Here is a 24,316-nt window from a genome sequence, read left to right as displayed (position 1 = left end):
TCCAGGGAGGTACGTCTCAGGTCATTCACACCAACATGGACAATGACAGAGTCATATTTGTACTTGTTGTGGAGTGACCTGAGTGCGTGGGTTATGTGGCGGATCCTGCCACCCGACAGGCAGCTGACAGTAACCTTCTCCTTGTTAAGATTGTTAAGTGGGACATCAGTGTGCCTGACTATAGAGTCACCTATGACTAGTGTGCTGGGTATGTTGTTTTGCCTTATTGGCTGTGTTTGAGTGGCACACTGAATCTGTGGGCTATGTATCATTTGGGTTGTGTTGGGGGATGGAGGTTGCTTGTGTTTCTGCTTTGGAGGTCTCTGTTGCTTAGGCAGATTATTATTGAGAGCCTCCGTGAATGTTTTTGAGTTTCTATGTGTGGATTTTGGTGGTGTAGATGTAGTGAGACTATGTGATGAGTGTGGTGTGGTGCAAATGTTTACCTTCTCCTCATGATTGTCAGGTTCAGTCTTGGTTGGTGAGAGCTTTACCTCCAGTTTGGCTAGATAAGTGCATCTCTCACAGGTTGTAGTGTTGGGTGGTAGGAGGAGAGGGTTGTCTGTGTACATGAGGCAATTTCTACATTGCTTCAAGATGCCCAGATTCATCAGATAGACAGGGGAGAACACTGGGAGCTGACCCTTGGACATGCCTGAATAAAAAACTATTTTCTTCTAGATAAGGGAGGAAAGTGAGTACAAAAGCTGTTTTTCTCAACGCCAGTGAGAAAAGTAAGTACAAAACCTTTTTTCCTTTAGGTAATGAGGAAGACTGAGTGCTATAGTAATTAGTAGCTTATTTATTGCTTACAAGTTCTGAACAAGTGCTGAGTATGAATAAGCAAATTTAAGTGCTAAAACTAAGAATCTGTATCTGCACTAGACGAGTTACAGGACAGAAACAAGTGCAAATGCAGGCTTTCAAATCAGAAAGTTGAGAGAGATGGAAGATTGCCCAAACGGCCAATAATTACAAGTTTTGGGCCAGAACCACTCCTTACGTGGTAGACAGGTTACCTAATGCTTACCACTCCCACTGATAAGCTAGAAGGCTTCCCTCCAACACAGAAAGGCTTGGGGGGGGGCTCAGAAGCTTACAACAGTCCTGGATACAGCAAATCTGTATCTGGAACACTAGTTACAGGAAAGGTAGGAAACAGGCTTACATTTTTTTTGTTTTTTTTTTTACAGAAAAGTAGCAAAAACAGTAGCAAAAACAATTCACATGCAGTGCAAGCTAGCACACTTGAGTATGTAGCAATATTAGACCACACACAGTTTGAAAAATGCAATTAAATTAAAAAGGACTAAAAGCAAGTGCAGAAAGGGTTTATTAGGTAGAATGTGGTAAAGAGATGGGACTGGGGGAGTGTCCTAGATCAAATCTACAGTGGAGCTGGCACAGCAAAAGCCACCTAATTTAAACTACAAATCAGGAGTGTGGGTGGGGAAGACAGTTTCAGCAGAGATTTGAGCAACCACTAATTGTATAAACTATAAAACCAAGAAAATATACTCAGCTCTGTATATTTGCAGATCAGACTCTCAGAACAGTGGCTTTTCCCGGTTAGGGGTCGCCACAGTGGATCACCTGTCCACTCATGATTAGCAGTGGAGTTTTATGGTCTTGAGTTGCCAGCCCAGTGCCCAACCTTCCACGGAAGGCACACACATGCATGCACTCATGCGTAGGGCTAATTTAGAGTGTCCAATCCACCTACAGCATGTCTTTGGGACGTGGGAGGAAACCGGAGCACTTGGAAGAAACCCACACGACTACAGGGAGGACATGCAGACTCCGCACAGAAGGCACCCCAGCCGAGGATCAAAATTCAACTGAGCATGCATATTACAAACCAGTTAAAACTTTCCTTTTTCCCACACCTTTATATGTTTCTTAAATACTAATCAATTTGAAAAACTGCAACTGCATAAAATAGAATAACCAAAAAAGTATCAAAAGTTGGAAGTAATGTGAGCAACTGAACAAATCTTTGTTTGAATTAAAAAAAAATAAATTGGTTAAGCCTACAGAATAATTATTCATAACATAACACATAAGCCACAGAAATACCCCACAATATAAGCGGTCAGCTATATCATCCACCCGAACTTTTATTTTCCCTGAAAATACACATCCTAAGATAACTGGAAAGAATACTACTTACTGTAAATAACTGAGTACAGGGAAGCTGCCCCCTCCTTAATGACCTTACTAATGCATGCTAACCTAAACCTTAACTCTGCCCCTAACCCAAACCCTGCACCTTACCTTAGAAAAATACTTTCCATAGCACTACCACTATTCAGACAAATTATGTCTGAATGTGTGATGGGACTTTGGTGATCAGGCTTCAAAAAGAAACTGTTTCACTTTACAATGTTTTTTTTTCATGTTTGGTAGATTTTTACTACACTGATTTTCGAAATGCCAGCATCGATCACCTGAGTGTTGACACTTGTGCACATTGATAAATCAAACAGATAACAGACAATTAACAGTTGCATGAAAGTGCTATCATAGTGGGTTGGAGAACAGGCCCTTTCTCTGGTATTATGCAATAACAAAGTTGGAATACATAACTGCAAGAGGTGTGGAGTGGTGCACCCCTCTATGCATACGAAGTGCGGGGGAGGGGTGATTATCAAGCTGAAAAAAACATGTTTTTTATGCTGCATGCTCCAAGGCTGTGTCTCAGAGCACACATATGTTTATGGGTATGTACACACACACACACACACACACACACACACACACACACACACACACACACACACACACACACACACACACAGTGGATATTAAAAGTTTACATACCCCTGTTAAAATGCCAGGTTTTGTGATATAAAAAATGACACCACACTAAATCATTTCAAAACTTTTCTCACCTTTAAAGTGAACTATAACCTGTACAATTCAATTGAAAAACAAACAAACGTAGTCTTTAACAAATATGGATACTCCACCACAATTTCCATTGGGCCTAAAGGCATTACAGACACAAAGCCCTGGTATAGATGGGTGCTTTGTACACTCAATCCAGGTTTCAGTAATAACACACACACACAGAAATGTGCTCCAAATGTAGGAGGTCTTTAAGGTAAGGCAATTAGTTATTTAGATCCTGAGCATTGAGCAGCACCACTTGATATTGTCTTGTGTTTGTTAAGTTTTTACATTGGAACACTCACTAGCTGGACTCCGCCTAAAATGCACTACAGGAGCAGCAACGGCTTTAGCCAATATGAGGAAGCTTGGAAAGAGAGATACAAGCCATCCTTGGCAAAGCAAGTGGGGTTGTGCAACAGTTCATTATATGCAGATATATACATGGATCCTGCTCAAATAATACCATTTACTAAGACAATTGTTGAAATAAATCATCTTTTCCTTGTACCTTGGCATCATTCTTGCTTAAGTCTCAATACAAGAGTTTTATCTGCATTTGAGGCATGTATGGAGAGCTCAGAAATGTCTCCCTGCATTGTTCTTTGGGTTTTTATTGCCAATTAATTTATAACCACATGAATCTCCACCATATTGTAGTCATAACTGTTCATCATAAGGCTCTTAGTAGTCTTTGAAACATCGGAAAGACAATTCACAGTCACCCTGATTTTGTCCAGCAATGTGAGGGCAGAATCTGTGTGTCATATTAATTACCGGTACGTTATTGCTAGTTGAGAGTTTAAGAGTACTAGGCTTGCAGTATTTTTTTTTCTGGTGAATTCCAGCTGTGGACATAGCAGTATATGTTAAAGTACTTAATTTCTGCTAGGATCTTGTCTTGTTTGACCTTCGAGGCTTAGGCAATAATTTTTTTACAGCCTACGCACATGAGAGTTTTACATATATTTGTATAGTGCTAGGCTTGCCAGGTGTAAAACTTCCATGTAGTGCCTGCAGGGGGGGCTTGTGCTATAGGACTGCTGAACTGCAGTCCCCACCCCCCAGCTGTGGAAAGAAAATAAAATAGTCCCGGAACTCCACGCATGTGTGATTGCACAGACTGGGAACTCTTGTTACTGGAGCCTGCTCTCTTGTTGTGTGCATGTGTGAAATGCTCCAAGTGCTATATGATGGTGGGTAGAGAACAGGCTTGAACCCTGTACCTTGGACCCAGGTGGCAAGAACCTGAATTCCCTACCCACCACCATTTGTAAATAATTTGCAGATTTTTCCCTCATACTTGCTCTTTTCCTCATAAAAGCTGTGGTTTCTGTATTTTTGTGTCCTTACAAAGTCAGTAGTGCATTGGTGCAGTAGTAGCATTGTTGCCGGACAGCTGCGGGTTCCCTGGTTTGATTCTTGGCTGTGGTGCCTTCTGCGTGGAGTCTGCATGTCCTCCATGGGTTTGCTCTGGTGTCCTCCCATCTTACCAAGACACGTCTGTCTGGAGTGTTTCTCCCTGGGCCTCTGCTGAAAATTTGCTTTTATTCCAAGTCAGACTTTCCTGGTTAAAAAATGTTAAATAAAAATGACAAGCATTTGAATTTTAGACTTCATATTCTTCAGAAAGTACATGGTAACACAAAAGCTTTTATTCTAGCAATTTTCTAAGTTTATAAGATGGACATTTGAAATTTGTTCCTATTTTTGGGCTGTATTCCCTCATTATTGGCTTTGTCCAGGTTTTTTGTGCTAAGGTTGAGAGCTATGGTAAGAACTGAATTCACTGAATATGTTTGGGGGCTGTATTCTCCCATTATTGGCTTTGTCCAGGTGTTTTTTGCTAAGAGGTTGACAGCTATGGTGAGAACTGAATTCACTGAATATGTTTGGGGGCTGTATTCCCCCATTATTGGCTTTGTTCAGATGTTTTGTGCTAACAGGTTGACAGCTATGGTGAGAACTGAATTCACTAAATGGTAGCCATTTAAGTTTCAGTCTTCCTCTCTTTCCCAAAACAGCTGATTTGGCATAGTGGTATGTTGCTCTGACTGTTTTGCACAGGGTCCTGGGTTCAAAACTTGGCAGTGAAATGTATGGTGGTAACACATCATTTTGTTCTAGTAACTTTCCAACATTATACAAGCAATGTTTAAAATGTGTCCCTGATTTTTGGGCTTTTGCCCCCCCCCCCAATAAATGTCGGCTTTTTCCAGATTTCTTGTGCTGCAATGTTCAGAGATGAGTGAGTAGATTTTACAAGGAGCTGAGAGCTGCAGGGGAGCAAAAGTTTGGTGCTGAGTCTGCTTGCATTGTCAATAGCACAATAGGTAGTATACTTGCTTTTGATGCAGAAGGCTGTGGGTTCTACTCCCACAGTAGACAGATGCATTGCTGATACTATACTGTGTTGCAAAGGGGGTGGATGTTGCACTCCTTTTTGGTGAAGATATCTAGTAACTATGAACCTGTTATCAGTTTGCCATCGATTCTCTACTGCAATATTACTAGCTTATCATTTTTTTAGTGTAAGATAGGCAATTTATTCCTCAAGGGCAACAGGCACTTTATTTGTAGATGAAACAATGAAATATAAAGTTGTTTGCTAGCAGCAACCTCTTCGTTAGTTATAGAACTCTTTAATGTGGAATTATTTAGATGACTTTTACTTCTTCAGAGATTGTGCATATGTACTGATACTGGTGGACTTTAGAAGTTTGAGTAGACTTTTATAAGGGAAATGTTCTGAATTGGGCCATTTTGTTAATATTGGTGTATGCATTTTGTTTCATTGTTTACTGGAAAAATGTTTAAAACAATAAATTTAAAACGCCCTCTAAAACTGTACTGTATTGTACAAGGAATATAATTTAATACAATCAGGAAGGTGTATGAAAGTGCATGTGTATGTTTCATGTGCAAGGGGACTGTGATTTGAAAACAGCCAAACCCAAAGTTAATCTTTATCTGCCACTGGCAAAATGTATTTTCTTTGAATGTGGGCTTCAATGCTATTTCAATGAATGTGAGTTTCAAGGGCAGAGAAGCTTTAATGCTAAGTCTGTTTTCATTGTGAGACTGCATTGCTTTGTTTAGCAGATATCTATTAGTGTTTGCACTGTAAAATGCAAAATAAAACTTTTAAATGAAGTCCAAATCATTGCAGAAGTAAAGCAGTATGCACATTAGTGTTTATGGTAAATGGGGTGAAACAGCCAAGTAATGGTTCATTGGAATGGCTGCAGGGGGGAGGCTCCATTCAACCATGATTTTGTGTGGGTGGAAGGGCGGCAAACTCAAAGACAGCCCCGGTTGAACTATACCTCTCAACTGTCCAGATTTTTGCAGAATTCATAGATTTTTGCTTTGTTCCTCATAAAATTTATGGTTTTCTGGCAAATCATTTAGGAATGAAGTCACTAAATAATGGCAGGTACTGAGTTTCAGACTTCATAACCTTCAGAAAAATGCATGATAAAGCAAGACCTGTTATTCTGTCAACTGTCTCAGTTTATACAACAGCAATTTTAGTACTGTTTATATGTTCCCCAATATATTTGGCCTTGTCCAGACTTCCTGCATTAACAGGTACGTGCAAATAAATTGTTTTATAGAATTAGACATATCCAAACCTCTCAACTGTCCCCGATTTTGGCTCAAAATGTTGCTCATCCCCTAGTAATCCCTCCGCCAAATGGCAATTCTGGAAGAAAACATGGATGGTTTACAATTAATAAATAACTGTAATAATCAGAGTTATAGATTACTTTTATTTTAGAAATGCATGTACATTCTTTTATTTTGTCAGCTGCTGAAGTTGGCAGCACTAATATTAAAAAAGTGTCCCTTCTTTGACAGGTTCCCAGCTGTATTGTGTGGCTATTTTATATTTTTGCATCACATTTTTGGTCCGTTTTTTATAAAATTGTGTTTTTTTGGCAAATTAGTGGCAAATCATTAAAGACTGAAGTTAGAAAATAATGACAGACATTTCAGTTTGATATTTCATGCCCTTCAGAAAATTCATACTAATGCAAGACCTTCTATTCTATTATCTTTCTACATTTATAAGAGCAATATTTAAAAATTGTCCTTATTTTTGGGCCTTTGTCCCACTTCTATGTATGGCTTTGTCCAGATATCTTGCTCTGAGGTTGAAAGGTATGACAAATGTGTCAGGGCCATCACAGTCAGCTAGAGATATTTCAAATTGTGACATACTTGTTGCACCCCACTCCCCCATGTAGTGACTCTGGATGTGTCCAAGCAAGGCAAGGAGCAGTTATGCAGTGTAAATGTGCAGAGTATTCCCTCCATCCAAGGTAGACACAAGTACTAAAGTGGCTTTTCATCTGTCCTTGATTTTGCAGAATGTTCTGGCTTCTGTCATATTTTTATACTGTTGATTTATGCTCATCATTATTCAGAAAGTGCCTGTTGCTCTGTGTTTAAGTAGCAATGCTTCAATGACCATCAGGTAAGCTTGTCTGGGATTGTAAGATACAAGTAAGTTTTAATAAGCATACTGTTAAAGAACTGCCAACACTGAAAGCCTTTCTGTTATTGCCATGCAGAGAATACTTACATAACTAGATAATGTATACGCCCTGGGTATTGAAATGCATATGGCAGTATTTGTAATAAAGGACAGGATTGCATTACTTTAAGAAGCTCATTACATTTGTTGGAGACTTGCAGTCATCTTTGCAGGCTTTACCTGCAAACTAAACAGAATGCCAATCTATCGTGTGTGGTCCATAACCAGTGCACTAATCCTTTAAGCAATGTATGTTGAGCTTGTTTCTTGTTTGCTTTTCATTTTTTACTTTAATCATGTTTTCCACATGAAACAAGTGGATAGTTGTTGTCAGGCAGCAGGTCTTTTTTGGATAAGAAACATTTTTACAAGTGGGGGTATCACAGAGATTGCTACTTTCTGCATGTTACTTGGTACTTTAATAAAGCTGAATATAAATTATAATTAGAACTGCAGTGCAAGGAGAAGTGGTTTGAGTTGAGTGCTGCTTGTTTTTCTTATACTTGATTTTGACTGGCATTCCAGTAATGTATTTAAGAAGTCATTTATTTTTCATGCCTCACAACCTTTTTGTTTCTATCTAGATATTAAGTAAGCTGTCATGCAGCCAATGCACTGAAATATTTTTTTTTCTACACTTCATTTTGTCTTGACTGGACTCTCATAATGATGGTTTGGCACCCAGGGCAGTGTATTTAATTAAAGTTACAGTTTTTGTGGTTTTGAGCATAGCTCCTCCCCTTTCTAGTTGGCCACACCCATTCCCACTAACCCCCACCTATTCAGCTGTCTCCTGCAACCCCCCTTTGATTTGAAGTCACCAGCCATCACTGAGTGCCTGAATCTATTACATGCAGGTTTGAACGGAGCTGTGCAGAGCACAACGTAGAGCAATACAACTCAACTAAGAATTTAAATAAATCAATTAAAGAGAAGCTTTTAAATAGCTTTTGGCTCCAGCCAATAATGCTAGCTTTCCAGAAACAGCATCTGTTTATCATCTGTCATTGAATAGACATCACTGTCTCTCAAGACTGCTTATACACTGACTATAGCTATGCAGGCATTGTTTCAGCAACTTAAAGTTGTAAACAACAGAAATGGAGGGAAAACAGCAGAGAAACAATAGCGTAAATAATGAATGCAATCAGGTGACAGCATAATACAGCACTTCAATTACCAGGAAGAAAAATTAAATAAGTGATCAAAACTTGTTTAAATGCTACTAAAACAGCAAAAAACTACTACAATGGAGAAAAAGAAGTAGACTTATCACATAGATGCAAAACAGCATTTAGAGAATTTGTCAGGTGACTGAACAAACTACTTTAGGAAGAAAAGGAAAATAGAATAAGCAAAACGTGTTTAAGTAACACTAGAACAGCAAAATCAACTGGCAACAATAAATGCTGAACAAATAAGTTGCTTTCCTGATGTTTGTCTTTAAAATGTGCTATAAACACACACTTTTTTTGCTTTTCTTCGACTTCTGCATTGTGATCAACCCTCTGAATCTTGTAACAGACACTAAACTAGTCTCAATCAGAGCAATACAGCTGAGCTAAAAATTTAAACAAATCATAAAAAGTACATCTTTTGACTCCAGTCAATAATGGTAGCTTTTCAGAAATAACAGCTACTTATCCTCTCTAATTGGGCAGACCCCACTAATTCTCAGACTTCTCACACATTTCCCTGTATCATTTATGTTATAAATAGCAGAAATTAAGCGGTAGCTGCAGATTAAACACAGGGAAACAATACAGCAATAACTGAAAGCAGTTCAGTGATTGTATAAGCACTTCAGTTATCAGCAAAGAAAATAAAATAAGTGATCAAGACTTGTTTAAGTGTTACTAAAAACAGCTGCAATAATTAAAATGGAAAAAATCAGTAGATTTGGCACAGGGAAGCAACTCTGCAATTAAAGAATATAGTCGGGACTGTAAAAACACTATAATTCAGTTTCATGAAGGAAAACAACATAAAATAAACAAAACTTGTTTAAATAACACTAAAAACTTCAGAAATCAATGAGTGCAAAAAGATGAACTCTACTTAAAAGGCACAGCAGGGGTAGTAACGGCTTTGGCCAGAATGAGAAAGTCTTTGAATGTGAGATATAGCCCCATCTTTTGTAAAGCAAGATGGACACTCAGCCATCATCCCAGGGTGATAAATACACCCTGGGTGAAATGACACCAACAGCTTAGCCAACGGATGAACCCTCTGACTCTAGGCATTATTCCAGGTTAAGGGAGGATTTCACTTAGAACCATGTCTCAGCTCTAGATGGAGTTTATATGATAAGCTCCATTCTGTCCTTCTGTATGCATGGAATTGAAGAGTTGGCTTGCCAGATCATTTTTCTCCATGTGTATTACTACCATGTCACAGACATACTTACTTGAGGAGAGAGCCCTGATTATAGCCACAATCTGAGCTCGACACTGGCAACTGACTGTAACCGTATCCTTATTCTGCCTAGTGAGTGTGGTATCTGTATGCCTAACAAAAGAGACACCAACAGTTAGGACATTCTCAGTAACTGTGTTATGCCTACCAAACATAGGAATGGTTTGCTGTTGGGGACATGTTGATGTTGGTATTGATATGGAGTAGGTGTATTATGGGAATTTACACTGATGCTTAGTTTTAAGAGTTCTATGAGGCTTGGGTAGAGATTTCTTGACAGCATCAGCATAAGACAGTTTTGATGTTCAGTGGGGGGGGGGGGGGTATCAGTGCTGTGCTCACTGCAAAAAGTGGAATGTGAGAGAGATTCCTCCAGGATGATTAAGTACTTGCACCTCTGAGAGATAACATCAACAGAGTTGAGCAGAAGTTCATAATCGGTGAACACGAAACAATTTTTATACTGTCTTAGGATACTAAGTGCTTGAAGGCTAGCAATCGATGGAGGCGGATCTATTGCCACTCCATAATGCTCAGTGCTGAAATGTGAAAAGGACCCTGGTGGGAAGAAAGAAAGCACTACAAATGTGCTTATGCAATTTGGGGAGGAATTTTGCGGGGATGGATAGTAACAATGAGGTGATGGAGATATCTGGACACCAGTGTTGAAGAGTTAATATATCTCTTAACTGTGCACTCTACAGCTCATTTTGTTTAGGCCCATAACACATTTATACCTGGTGTGTACTAAAAGTGAAATGTAAAAGTATTACTGGTGATATGGCAAATTTTGAATTGTGCACACCACCCACACTTGGCCTACAACAATGATGGTGGCACCCCACATAACTGAGCACAATATATAGCAAGCAAGAAAAACAAGATAATCAATGAAAGACAGCTGTAAATCCAAGCCAATAGTGTGCAGCTACCTATGAACAGCAGTGATGAATAATCGCTACTGCCTTCAAGATGGCATATGCACTAGGCCATAACAGGCTCAAACCAAACAGAAGTTGTATAGAGAAAAATAAGTGAGACACAGATAAAAAGCAGCTTAAAATAAGCAGAACTGAAAGCACACCAAGAATGAACAGGCTGAACCAAACAAAATCTGAACAAAGAAAAAAAAAAACAAAGTCAGATAAACATTTTACAGCTGAACCATATGGACTACTGTCTACTACAGTTAACAATGTAAAAACAAAAAACAAAACAATTTTTCTTGTAACATGTTTTCCCACCTACATTGGTTACTTTTAATAAATACCTCATCGGCATGCATGACTAACCAACATACTGGTTTTACCCCTCCCATATGAATATCTAAGTATCTTTTCTGTTCAGGTGCATTCATTCTACCTCTTCTGGTAACATGCTCACATAGCTGCATTTCTTAACACATTCTGTCTGTAAAAGAGTGCTCTACTTTTTGGTTGCTTGCTTGTTCACTTGTAAAACAGCAATAAGTAATCACAGAAACACCATTAACATCATGCAGCAAAATAATTATGTACAATCCCAAAACCTGCTTTCTTCTGAGAATTCTGACATAATTTACAATAACAAAGGCTTAATTTTACCAGATTTTACTTTATTGCCTGTTTCTTTCTATGCTGATGCAAGCCTCAAATTTAAAACCACATGGATGTGATTAACTTCACATAGACTTACCTCCTCTTTTTTTTTTTTTTTTCACAAGCCAAGAAATTTATGGTGTATGGTGGATGATAAAAACTAATCAGGCTTTCAGCAAGACCCCTTCCTAAAATACAAGTACTTCGTATGTCTACTGAAATAGTCGGTATATGACATAGGTTCAACACTTAGAACATGCAAGAGCTACAAAAGTCCATGAACACAACAGAAGACTGCCAATGAGCTTTAATGTTCATAAGACAAATTAACAAAAGTATGGAAACAATGTACACCTTTCAAAAATTGGTGTAAACCCTCTAAAAACACATTAAAAGCCCAGAGGTCATACAGCCCACACAGAACCAGCTGCATGTTATAATAATAATAATAATAATAATAATAATAATAATAATAATAATAATAATAATAACTGCGTTCTAATACTAATAAGCATTATACACATACAGGGATAACGTTAGTCTAGAGATTTGTATGTGTGTTGTACAGAATATGTACATTTGTGGCATCCATTATGAAATAGCAAAAGACTAGCCAGTTTTGATCTCTGCAGTGCTAATTGAACATCTGTTCCTGAGAAACCCAATTTAGTTTGTGCCAAAATGCATGTATTCAGCCCTTAACCGCCTGTTGCAAACAGTGGCAATAAAAATCACATAAAATACATTTAGAAATATATATATATATATATATATATATACATATATACATATATATATATATATGAAACAATGCTGCACATAAAAATGTTTTTGTGTAAGAGCACACTTATAACAATACTTACTTGGTAGAACTATTTTCAGGTGCTGCTGTAGTGTGTTCACAATCTGACGTGTAAGCAGCGTGGAAGCCATGATTAATTCCTCTTTGGCCCAGCAGTATTTTCAGGGCTAAGTAGGATTCTATTCTCCAACTTTTATTCTGTAAGGCAAAATGTAACAAAAATAAAAAAAATGGAAATATACAATAGTACAAAACACACACAATTTAAGGAACACAATAATTGTTAAGAATATGTTGTTTAAGTACAGGCATCCTACGTTGAGTATTAAGCACAGATGAAAATATTTTGATGCCTCTGTACAAAGCTGCAGATAGACTTATTGCGGAATATTGTGGATCATTTTGTTCACTGAATTCCACTCAGTGCCACAAACTGAAATGTGTGAAAAAATGTTTACTACATAGGTAATACTGATTTCTCATCTCTTATATAGGGGGTGTCTGGTGTAGTTTGTATTGTACTCTACATTGACAGGTCACCTAATTCTAATTTTTAAATATCTCCAGGACACATTTTTAAATGCAGCACTAGATACCAACTTTTCAATACATAATGTTTATACAAGGAACAGTCTGTTTGCAATTTGACTTCAATTTAAAACCTCTACACAAGAGTTCTTTTTTACACTTTAGGGCTGCTAGACTATGGAATTTCTCACACTTACACATTAGAAGTGTTTGAGGTCTGGAGCTTTGGAGATTTTTAAGATATATATATATATATATATATATATATATATATATATATATATATATTTATACTTGGTTCAAAAACAGAAACTTTGACTCTGGTTTATCTCTTGGCAAACTCTTAAAAGGGCCTTAATCATCCATGAGTTTGGAAATGTCAGCATTGAACACTGAACATTGAAAACACACACACACACACACACACACACACACACACACACACACACACACACACACACACACACACACACACACTAGTGGCATGCTTCAGGATTCTTTCAAAAGTTTTTTTTTTTAAATATCAGTAAGTTTTCTGTACACCTCTAGATTAATGGTAATGCTACTCATGCTAGTTTTTACAGTGAATGTCATCGCTCCAAGTGTCAGCCTTCTGACTCCCAGGCAGAGACATTATCAATTACTGTGTTTGCAATGTCAAACTGGCTCCTTCCAAGTAATCATTGTAGTCACAGCCAGGAAGACAACACTGATGATATCCCTCAGGCATGTCAGCCACCACCAGGCCAATCAAATTTTCTACCCATCATACCTTTCAGCAATAAGTAAAATTCATCAAATTAGAAAGAAAATAGTACTGACCCAAAACACAGCTAATGATGCTTCTGTTTATGTTTATTTTAAACAGTAAAATCACTCTTTACACAGTAAGAAGTCAAAGTAATGTCTCCAGAAGCAATATATAAATCCTCTTACTGAATCACACAGTGGCATTAACTTTTGTTGTTCTTACTCTAATTTTAAAAGTGAACTGTTTTTTATCATTTTAATGATACAGCAGGACTTATTCTACAGACTCTAATGCAACAAAATTGTACTTTGGGTTCTGTTAATAAAAGTTCATTTGAAATAGGCTGCATCTATCACAGAAAACTTAAAACAGAATTCCTAATAAGATATGGTTTCATTTTCATTCCTTTTGTCCTATAAACACTGTTTTCCTAACACTCAGGGCTGTATACAGCTGTATAAATGTGCAACATTTTTTTACAGCAACATCACCCTGAGAGTTTCTGCCTCTTTAATTTTCTTCCAATGTGAAGTCATAGTGTTCTGTTTTGACATCACAGTCTAACAGGAATATAAGCTATGTATTGGGACAGCAGGGGTACCCGTGAAACCATACATATGACACACATAAAGTCTTTACTAGTACTCAGTGCATGAAGCAATGACATAGGGAAGCTGTTGGCATCCAAAAAAAAAAATCCTAGGCCAATCAGTCCCCACACAGAATGAAGGCTGATGTTCTTTAAAGAAATACCAAGAAGTTAGAGGACAGGGGTTACATGCAAAAAAAGATGCAAGAGAAGCACAGTCAGTTCCCTCTCCTAATGAAAATGTCTGTTCCTGCAAATTATTTTTCTCAAACAACTAGAGATAGTCCATGAGAGGAGAGGACAGGGGAGGACTAGAGATAGTCCATGAGAGGACAGAGGACAAGAAAAGAGAATAGAAACTTTGTAAAGAAATGACTCACCATCAGCTTTGGGGGGAAGGCACAGAGATTCCTGGATTTTGTAAATGCAAACTCCCTGGACCAGACTGTCAATACACTGAACAGGGGACACACATACTGGATCTGGTCCTCATGAATATGGGACACCCCTTACTGCTATGTCCTCTATGGTAAGGTCAGACCACAAAATGGTCTCCTTTGAAGTAAAATAAAACCTGGAAACCCAGATAACCCTGAAATGATCAGGATCTACTCTAAGGCTAATTTCCAAATATTAAGTGATAACTTGGCAAAATTTCAAGGCCCCATGAACCCTGAGATCTCAGAACTAATTTAAAAAACAAGCCACCCTGGTGGAATCATAACATCAATAGGCTGTATAACAGAAGGAAGACAATTATGGCAAAAATTAGGGGGTGTAGCACCCAGGGGGATAAAAGCACTCATCAAACCAAAACAACTCAGAGGACAAATAGTCCACCAAAGCCTAATTTGAGGTGAATTTGGCCTACCAGGCCAAGGACAACCACAAGGCATTCTTTAGCTATGCCCACAACTTCAAAGGCAATACACAATTGTGTGCAGAGCTTATTGTTAATGGAGCCACCTATACTGAGCCAAAATATATAGCAAATCTACTGGCAAACAAATTCAGCTGTAACTTTACCCCCCCCCCCCCAACCTCCCTTCAGGAAATACCATCAAATATAACTCCTCTTACTATCACCAGGGAACAGTCCTCAATGTTCTCTCTAAGGCCAAGAACACTGCATCAATGGGTCCAGACAATATCCCAGGAGGCCTAAATAGCAAGAAAGATTACCTATTAGGCCCTCTGGAATCACTATTTAACTGTAGCCTCCAAACAGGCTTTGTGTCTCATGAATGGAGAACAGCAAAGGTCATCCCTCTGCACAAAGGTGGACCATCTACAGACCCTGGAAACTACAGACCCATAAGTCTCAGTAGTCTCATATGCAAAGCCATGGAAAGAATTATCATGGAAATGATCAATTAATGATATTGAAAACCTCAAGACATTGGACCCAACCCAATTTGCTTTTGTCAAAGGCAAGTCATGCCTATTCAGCCTAATGGACTTCTTTGAGAAAGTCATCAAAGCAATTGATGAGGCCAGAATTATTCACATTGCCTAACTTGACCTGGCTAAGGCATCTGACACTATACCCTACTCTGGCATTGTTTATAAACTTTTGAAGTTAGGTATAGATCCTTACATCATGCTATGGATAGCTATTTGGCTCACAGACACGATCCAGGAAGTTAAAATTGGGGAGCTCACCTCTACAGAGAGAGTCTAGTCACAAGTGCCGTCTCTCAAGGATCAGTCCTAGGACTGCTCCTTTTTGGCATTTACTTCTCTGAAGTCAAGGCTATTGTCAAGGGCCTCTGGTGAACCAAATTAGCAGATGACTGCAAATTAGGTGCAGTCATACAATCCCCCACCAACACTAATGTTCTCCAGTAAGAGCTGACACAAACAAATAACTTGCATCAGAGTCATGGACTAAAACTAAATGTCAAGAAATGCATAATAGTATCCTTCCAGAAGTCATCCATTCCTGGTAACTATCATATTGACAACACACCCCTAACAGTCAACCCAATAAGTAATGGACTTTGGGGAACACATGTAGACAGTAATCTAACCTTTGACCATCACATGTCTCCAGTACTGAGGAAATCATTCTATGTTGTGCAACTTATAAACCAAGGTATGACATCTAGGTACAAGAAGGTCATTGTTCTACTATATTCAAAATTCATCAGACCTATTGAGTACAAATTCCCCTTTCCTATGCTTCTAACCAGGCACATCCAATAACTGGAACATCCACAGAGGTTCCTTACTAAAAGAATACAGGGCATAAGTAACATATCCTATGCAGACTGCCCCAAAGCCCTAACTCTTGTGTTCTGTACCCTACAGGCTTTTGAGGGGAGATCTATGCCTGGCATATAAGGCATTGTTGGATGCTACCCTAATGGACTTCTGCATATCTGTAAAACAAACAGCACCAGAATTTCCCTTTCTAAAGACTTAAACCTTGCCTATGGTATAAATAGGAGTTGCTGGAGAGACTGGTATACAATCACAGAAACCACCCCTTTTCTGGAACAGGCTCCCTCTCCATGTGAAGCAGAGTTACTCCTAACCCAGTTCAAGTGTAACTTGGACACTGAATGGGGAACAGGAAATTCATCCCTGATTTGTCACTTATATCTCTAATGGACACAGTCAGCCTGTTAAAGGTTCAACTCCCAGGCCCCTGTTTGTAAATGTTATACTTCTAAAGAGTGCCAAAACTTGTCAGAGATTTGGGATACATGGTTAGGCTTAAAAGGGCCATAGTGGTCATCAGCCTAGTACATACCTATGAACCTATGAAAGCATCTTATCTGGATCTTTCAGAAGAAGCTAGATGCAGCACTTGGCAGAAATTGACAGCTGCTTATTTACGCTATTACTCTGCATAACTATATCCTGACAATTGGTAGTATGATTCAAGCCACAGATACATATCCAATTAATACAAGGAAAGTTACTATTTTACTGAAACCCAAGTGCCTATCAAGTTGTATAGTTGACTGTAGAAAATATTGCCGAAACTTATTAGTTCTCTATTTGCATTTTTGTAGAACTGATATCTGTACCACAAAGCATGTACACTGCTACATACAGCAATGTTTTAGATGCTATAGTTAGACATACCCTTTACTGCTATACCTGTCTTTCTTTCTCTTGTTTATCCAGAAGTCTGCAGAACATGATTTTTGTGCAGTATCACATCACATGTTTTGAGCAATGGAACTGGTTCTTTTCACAAAATAATTTAACAGATTATGTCTGAAAGTTGCTACTGTATCTTGTTGGACAGACGTCTAAAAGTCCTATCTTGCCGCGGAAGACATGACTGAAATACCAGAGATAAGGATTGCTTTTAGTGTAGAGAGTTACAAGACAGGGAAAACTAAGATGTTCATTCCTATTATCTCAGAACATGACTAGGAAAGAGATACCTCAGTATGAATCTCAACGCATAGTTTAAACTAATGAAAAACAAAACACTGCACAGAAGCCACTTTAAGTCTGTAACCAGGAAATGATGACTAGTACAACTACTTTTCTTTCATTCATTTAGTTCCTAGTAGCTGCTTTATCCTATTCAGGGACACAGGAGAGGTGAAGCCCAGCCTGGAGACCAGTAGGTGCACAGTAGAGAACTAGTACTGAATAGGATGCCAGTCTACACATGACATATCCACCCACACCTGTGGGCGATTTTGAGGGTTGGCCAATCCATCTGCTTGCATAGTTTTAGGATGTGTGGGGAACTGCAACACCTAACACACCCACATGGGGCTGGGGGGACATGCAGACTCTGCACAAAAGGCACCGTATCCAGGAACTGAACCATGTACCCAAACACTGTGAGGTAGCACCATTAAGGGCTGCACTACTGTGCCATGCACAACTAACCTTTTCATAAAATAAAAATAAGATGAGATACATTTAGGAACATTTTTGAGTAGGCATTGACTACTTAGTTGAATCTTTACCACATAATGATCATAGGTAAGTGATACTAACATCCATTTGTACCCATTTATTTAAACAGGCTTCTGCTGTCAATAAATTATTCAATTACTGGGTAGCATTTACTTTATTTTACATATATAGGAAGATCTTTCACAAAAATGATGAAGTACTACTTCAGTATAGACAGATACACAAAGACAGACAGACACATATGCACACACAGTAACACACACACACACGTGCTTTATCTAATTCAGAATGAAATAAAGTCACAAAGTAGCAAACAGTTTCATGCAGATAACCTGTTTTCTGACACATTTATACCCTCAAAGGGACAGTTAGGAACATATATTGGGGGATCGTTAGCAAAAATGTCGAAAATAGTATTTCAGTATACACACACACACACACACACACACACACACACACACACACACACACACACACACACACACACACACACACACACACACACACACACACACACACACACACACACACACACACACACATGCTTTACCAAACTCAGAAAACACAAAGTAGCAAACAGTTTCATACATAGTATTCTTATATATTTATACCCTTAAAAAAGGACAGTTATTAAACTCTATATTAATGTTGCCACTGTTAGTCAGTGTTATTATGTACAAATGACATCTGACAGCTCCATATAAGTAGAATTCCATTTGTCAACTAAGTGCTCTCAGCAAATTTGTGTACCAAGAAACAGACATTAGCCCACTACAATTAACTAGCTGCAGACCTATATCTAGAAATTGAAAAGGCAACACTGAAAAGAAAACTAGAGATTCTTATAGCAAAACATAACCCATCCATCCAGTATTCACAGATGTTTTGTCACTGTCATCTTTTTTTAATATGCACTGTCAAGTAACAGAGATTGTCTGCTTACTCTACCATAAAGCGGTCATTATTTTTACCACTTCCTGTGAAATGATACAGCGATAAGAAGACAATTTTTCTTTAGGGGCACGCCGCATCATTAGAATGGTACTGCTGTGAAACAAAAATGACACTTTGTTGCAAACCAAAATTAGAATTATATTTCTAATAGACTGCTGTATAAATGAGAATTAGGTCACAGCAATGACCAACAGAGTTTAGTTACAGAATCATGTGGATCATGTATATTCGTATATGGATAAAATACTACTGAGTTATTTAGCATATGTATTTATTTATTTTTTTTATTTGTTCCAGACTCTTCACATAGGAAAACACAGCTTACATACCTCTTGAAAACTATGACTGTCTGCTACCCAAAGTAGCTCTATGGGACTGGATATCTGGGACTACTTAACCTGCAGTGTAAGCACAGCTGAAGAGCATACACGTACTAAAGAAAAACACGTATATAGGTGTTAAGACATGCTATGCATTCATCAAAAATCGTTACTAAAATGGACTGATGAATAAGTCACAAACCACACAGACACGCATAATGGTACCTGTCCTTAAGGACACAGCTATAATATAATTACTATACATTAACGTGTGACTACATGCTTTACACACACACCAATGGTGTGATGAATAAACATGAGCTGTGGGCAATAAAGTGGTGATATGTAGTGCTTTAAAGGACTTCTGTGCCATAACAGACTTACAAGACCATACATTTACAGTCACAGTCAAACAAGTGCATTTTAATTGATGGTCGCATCTGTTTGTGTATGTGAGTATGTGAGTGGTGTTTGTGTCTGTATGTGTGTATGCATATGTATGAATATCTATATGTGGTGGTTTAGATGCCCTCAACTATCCAAGATTTTGCATAATGTTTCTGATTTTTTTAGTAATATTTTTGTCTGTTCTTCATAAAGGTTGTGTTTTTTTTCCTGGCATATCAGTAAGCCTTGCAGTCAATAAATAATGACAGTCATCTGAGTTTCAAATATAGGGTGGGATTTGACAAAATGGTAAAGGTGTTTACCTTACAGACACAAGGTGCAGGGTTTGATTCTCATATGGGGTAATTGGCTATTTAGTTATTTATTTTATTTATTATTTATTATTGTTTGTTAACTGGGTTAGTCCAGCTGGGCTTGTGGCCCATTTTCAGTGGAGACCCAAGGAGAAAAGCTTGGGTACATAATATAAAATCAGAGATTTGGAACATTACAAAATATAAAATACAGAAATTTGCAACATTACAAAATATAAAGTACATAAATTTGTTACATTTGCAAAAAGGCAGAATTACAGAAAGTTGCCACATTAGTAATAGATAATGTGAATATCATATGTCAATATTAGTATGTACCGGAATAACAGTTTTACAATAATATATACACTGTTTTGCAATTAAGAGGGTGTCAATTTGAGAATATGTGTAAGACAGGCCAAAGGCTGGCATACAAAAGAAATAATTTTTGTAAAGATGTACAGAGAAAGACCTATGACATTTTGTTAAATTTAGCAAAAAAGATGACTTAGGTGTGGAGTTAGTGGTGTGGGTGTTTTAGGTGGGAGCATGTGAAAGACATTCCCATTTGGAGGCCAGATGGGAGAGAAGCATGGATTTGAAGTTGTTATGGTTTGGTATGTTATGTAGTGGTGTGGGGAGAGAGTTCTACAGTTTGGCTGTGGTGTGGGATAGTAATAGTTGGCCAGGTGGGTGTAGGGGTTTGTGTACATGTAGGAGGTTTTGGCCTTTGCATCTCAGGGTGCGGCTAGGAGTGTAGGGTTTAGAGATGTGGCAAGAGAGGGGCATTCTGTTGGTTTAAAGATGAGTTTATGGGATGTTGTAAGTTGCAGGTATTTTAGGTGGTTGTGGAGTTCTAGCCAGTTTAGGGTGTGAAGGGAGTGGCAGTGATGGGAGGAGTTCTTAGAATGGGTTGCAAATTTGCAGATTTTGTTGTAACAAGCTTCGAGTTCGGAACGGAGGCCAAGTTGTAGGTTGGAGAATAGGGGAGCGCCATACACGACAGAGGGGAGAAGGAAGGTAGATGCGAGGGTGTGAAGGGAGGAGGGAGTACGGTAGCAGTTATGTCTACAGAGGAGACCGAATTTCTGATTGTTTTTTTGATTGCAGAGAGGATGTGGGAATTGAATTTTTGGTTTTCATCAATGGTAATGCCAAGTAGCTTGGTACTAGGAACGATTTCTAGAGGAGAGTTATTGTGGCTTTTGATGGAAAATTGGTCCTTGTTGAACTGGGAGGTTTTGGTGGGAGTGAAAATCATTAGTTTTGTTTTGTTGGCATTTAGGGCTAGGTGATGGGATTACATACATGATTCTGTTTTAGAGAAGGCTATTTGGGTATTGAGTAGAAGTCTGGAGGGGAAGGAGGCTGAGCAGATGATGGTGGAGTCATCAGCATATTGGATGACTGAGGCATCAGGGATGGAGTGGTGGAAGTTGTTGATGAATAAGTTAAAGAGGAGTGGGCCCAGTACTGATCCTTGAAGAACTCCTGTGGGTGTAGGTAAGAAAGGGGAGGTTGATTCTTTCCATTGTACAGCCTGTTGGCGCATGGGAAGGTAGCTGGAGAACCAGGCTAAGGTTGAGGGAGATAGGTGCAAGTGTGAGAGCTAGGAGAGGAGAAGGGAATGGGAGACTGTGTCGCATGCCTTTGAGAGGTCAAGAAATAGAGAAGATATGTATTTGTCACTATCACGTGCTAGGTTCACTGTTTCAAGGAAGGAAAGGAGGGCTGTCATGGTGCTACGGCTGGGGTGGAAGCTGTGCTGGGTGGGACAGAGGAGTTTGTGCTGGGTTAGGTAGGGCATTAGCTGGGAGTGGATGGTTTCCTCCAGAATTTTAGAGAGAGGAGAGAGCATAGCTATGGGTCTGAAGCTGGTAGTGTCTGTGTTCTTAATACCTTTGTGGAGAGGGATTATGAATGCATGATGCCAGATGGTTGGTACATAGGATTCATGAATGGATCTATTTATGAGAATGGATATGGGATAGGCTATTAATTCGGCTGATATTTGAAGAAAATTAGCTGGAAGGTTGTCAGGGGCATTGCAGCATGATTTTTAGCTTTTGGAGTATTTTTTTTTCTATAGTGTTGGTGGAGACAGGTTTAAGGGAGAACAGCGGATGGAGGAGGGTGAGGGGGGTTTGGGGACAGGGTGAGGGGGTAGCATTGGTGGATGGGTTGGGGAAAGTGGAGGACAATTTAGCTATGCAATCAATGAAAAATGTGTTGAATTTAGTGTCTGTTTCAAGGCTTGAGATGTTTGGATTGGGGCAGGGGTTGGTATTATTACTGGGGTTGAGTATTGAAGAGATAGACATCCAGAATTTCTTTGGGTTGTTTGAGTGCTTGGATTGCAGATTGCAGTAGTAGTTTTTGTGATCTTTTGTTATTGATTTTTTGGCTAGGTTACATACATGTTTATATTCTTGGAGGGTGCTGTTTTTTTTTTGTTTTTGGTACAGTTTCTACTTTTTGTTTCGTTGATTCATTATCAGTTTAGTTTCTTGGGATAGCCAGGGGCAGGGGTTAGTTTTGATACATTTGGTTTGGAGAGGGGCTAGTTTATCAAGTAAGGTAAGGAAAGTATGGTTAATAATAAGAGACAGCGTTATATAGTGGGAGCCTTTTTAGAGTAGACCAGTCAGTAATATTAAGACATTCAGAGAAGATTTTGGGGTTGAAGGAAGCTAGGTTATGAGATTGCTTGAATAGGTGTTGTTTTTCTACGTGAGAGGGTTGGCAGTCTATGAAGGCAGGTAAGTGGTCACTTAGGGGGTCTGGTATTATACCGACTTTGGAGATATAGTTGGGGTGGGTTGTTAATACCCAATCTAAGATGGTACCAGAGGTACCATCTTTATTTGGCCTGGTTGGGAGGTTTATTAGTTGGGTGAAATTGTAGAGGTTGATTGAGTGAGTTGGGTTATCTAAGAGGAAGGGGGCCCAGTTAATATTTATGTCACCTAGAATGTAGGTTTCATTTTTGATGTTTGAGCTAAACCATGAGAAGATGTCTTCTAGAGTATTGGTATTGTCTCCAGGTGGGATGTAGATGGAGCAGATGCAGATGGACTTGTAGTTGTTAAGTTTTAAAAAGCCCACAGTCAATTCTGCATTGGCAAAAGGTTGGATGGGGTTGGTCAGTAGAGTAAAAGTGAGAGTGGAGGGGTAGATAATAGCTATGCCACCTCCTTTTCTATGAGGCCTGTCATTGCATATGATATGGTAGCCTGAGGCAAGGATTTTGTCATCTCTGACGGTGGGTTTAAGCCAGGTCTCAGAGACTGCAGTTATGTCTGGCTGGTTGTGCTAGATCCAGGTGTGTAGGTTGGGGATTTTATTACGGAGGCTTTGTGCAATTAGGGTGGATAGCCTTGCGTTTCTGTGGATTTGACTTTGGATTAGGATGGGTAATGCTGGGGCTTGGACCTGGGTTAGGGTGGATGTCACCTGAGAGAGAGAGTGAGATATGGGGGAGGAGGTGACTGAGGAGGAATAGAGAGGATAGAGAAATATGATTTTGCTGGGGGAGGGTTTTCTTTGATAAAGCAGTCAGAGTAGGGTGTGGTGATGGTGGGGTGGGGAGTATGTTGAGTTTGAAAAGATGGGATGGGTTGGAGGAGTAGAGTTCTGGGGAGATGTGTGAATATGGGTGGGATGTATGTGGGATGCCTGAGGTGGTGGTATGTGTGGTTAGAAGTAGGTGTGTATTGGTGGGGAGGTTAAGTTGGGTAAAATAGGTTAGGGATAATAGAAGGGTAGCTAGTAGTAGAGTTTGTGGGGGGAAGGTAGGCATTGTTGTAGAGTGTGTGAGGAGTGGTGTGTGTATACGAGTGGGTGGGGTGTGTGTGAATTGGTGTGTGTATGGGGGTGGGAGGGGTTTGGTGTAGGGTGTTTATGATTGGTGTAGGTGTTGTGGGGGTGTGGTGTGAGGAAGTATTAAGTGTAGGTACAGTGGGGGTGGGTGGAATTTGGGGGTAGGGTAGGGGAGCGGAGTGAGCCCGTATGGCAAATGGAGCGGGATAGATCAAAAGGAGAAACAACAGCAGAAAAAAAGTATCAGTAACTGCCGTTTAAATAGTAAGGTAAGCAGTGGTAATTAGATGAGAAAATATAAGGGAGAAATAATTTACAAAGATAAATGCTGATGTTCTAATTCAATTAGTTTGTGCTTTGTGGGTGGTGGTGGATTACCAGCCTTTTTGAGAGTAGTGGCTGGGAATTGAGATATTCAGTCAGTTTGAGAGAAATGAAGCCCTACTGAGAGTAATGTACTGGCCTGAGGTTGGTAGGTGCTGCCACCTAGTGGTAATAAGGAGATAGCAGGCAGGAAAGTGAGAAGGATTCATTAACGGT

The 24,316-nt window shown here is 39.1% G+C and overlaps 1 protein-coding gene across 3 annotated transcripts in view; it reads right to left on the bottom strand.

Moving 5' to 3' along the window:
- Positions 1–24,316, bottom strand: part of ABAT (4-aminobutyrate aminotransferase) — a 1,409,217-nt gene that overhangs the window by 524,172 nt on the left and 860,729 nt on the right. For all 3 annotated transcript variants that reach the window (XM_044089599.1, XM_044089601.1, XM_044089600.1), the window contains one exon: positions 12,285–12,421. In XM_044089599.1, the coding sequence (XP_043945534.1) occupies positions 12,285–12,354 (70 nt within the window). In that variant the 5' untranslated portion in view covers positions 12,355–12,421. The remainder of the gene's footprint in view (positions 1–12,284; positions 12,422–24,316) is intronic.

Source organism: Protopterus annectens, chromosome 12.part0, assembly GCF_019279795.1.
Source record: "Protopterus annectens isolate FY-2018-M chromosome 12.part0, PAN1.0, whole genome shotgun sequence".
Classification (NCBI taxonomy): Eukaryota; Metazoa; Chordata; order Ceratodontiformes; family Protopteridae; genus Protopterus; species Protopterus annectens.
The sequence above is the reverse complement of the archived record's forward strand: the minus strand, read 5'-3'. Positions and strand labels throughout refer to the sequence as shown.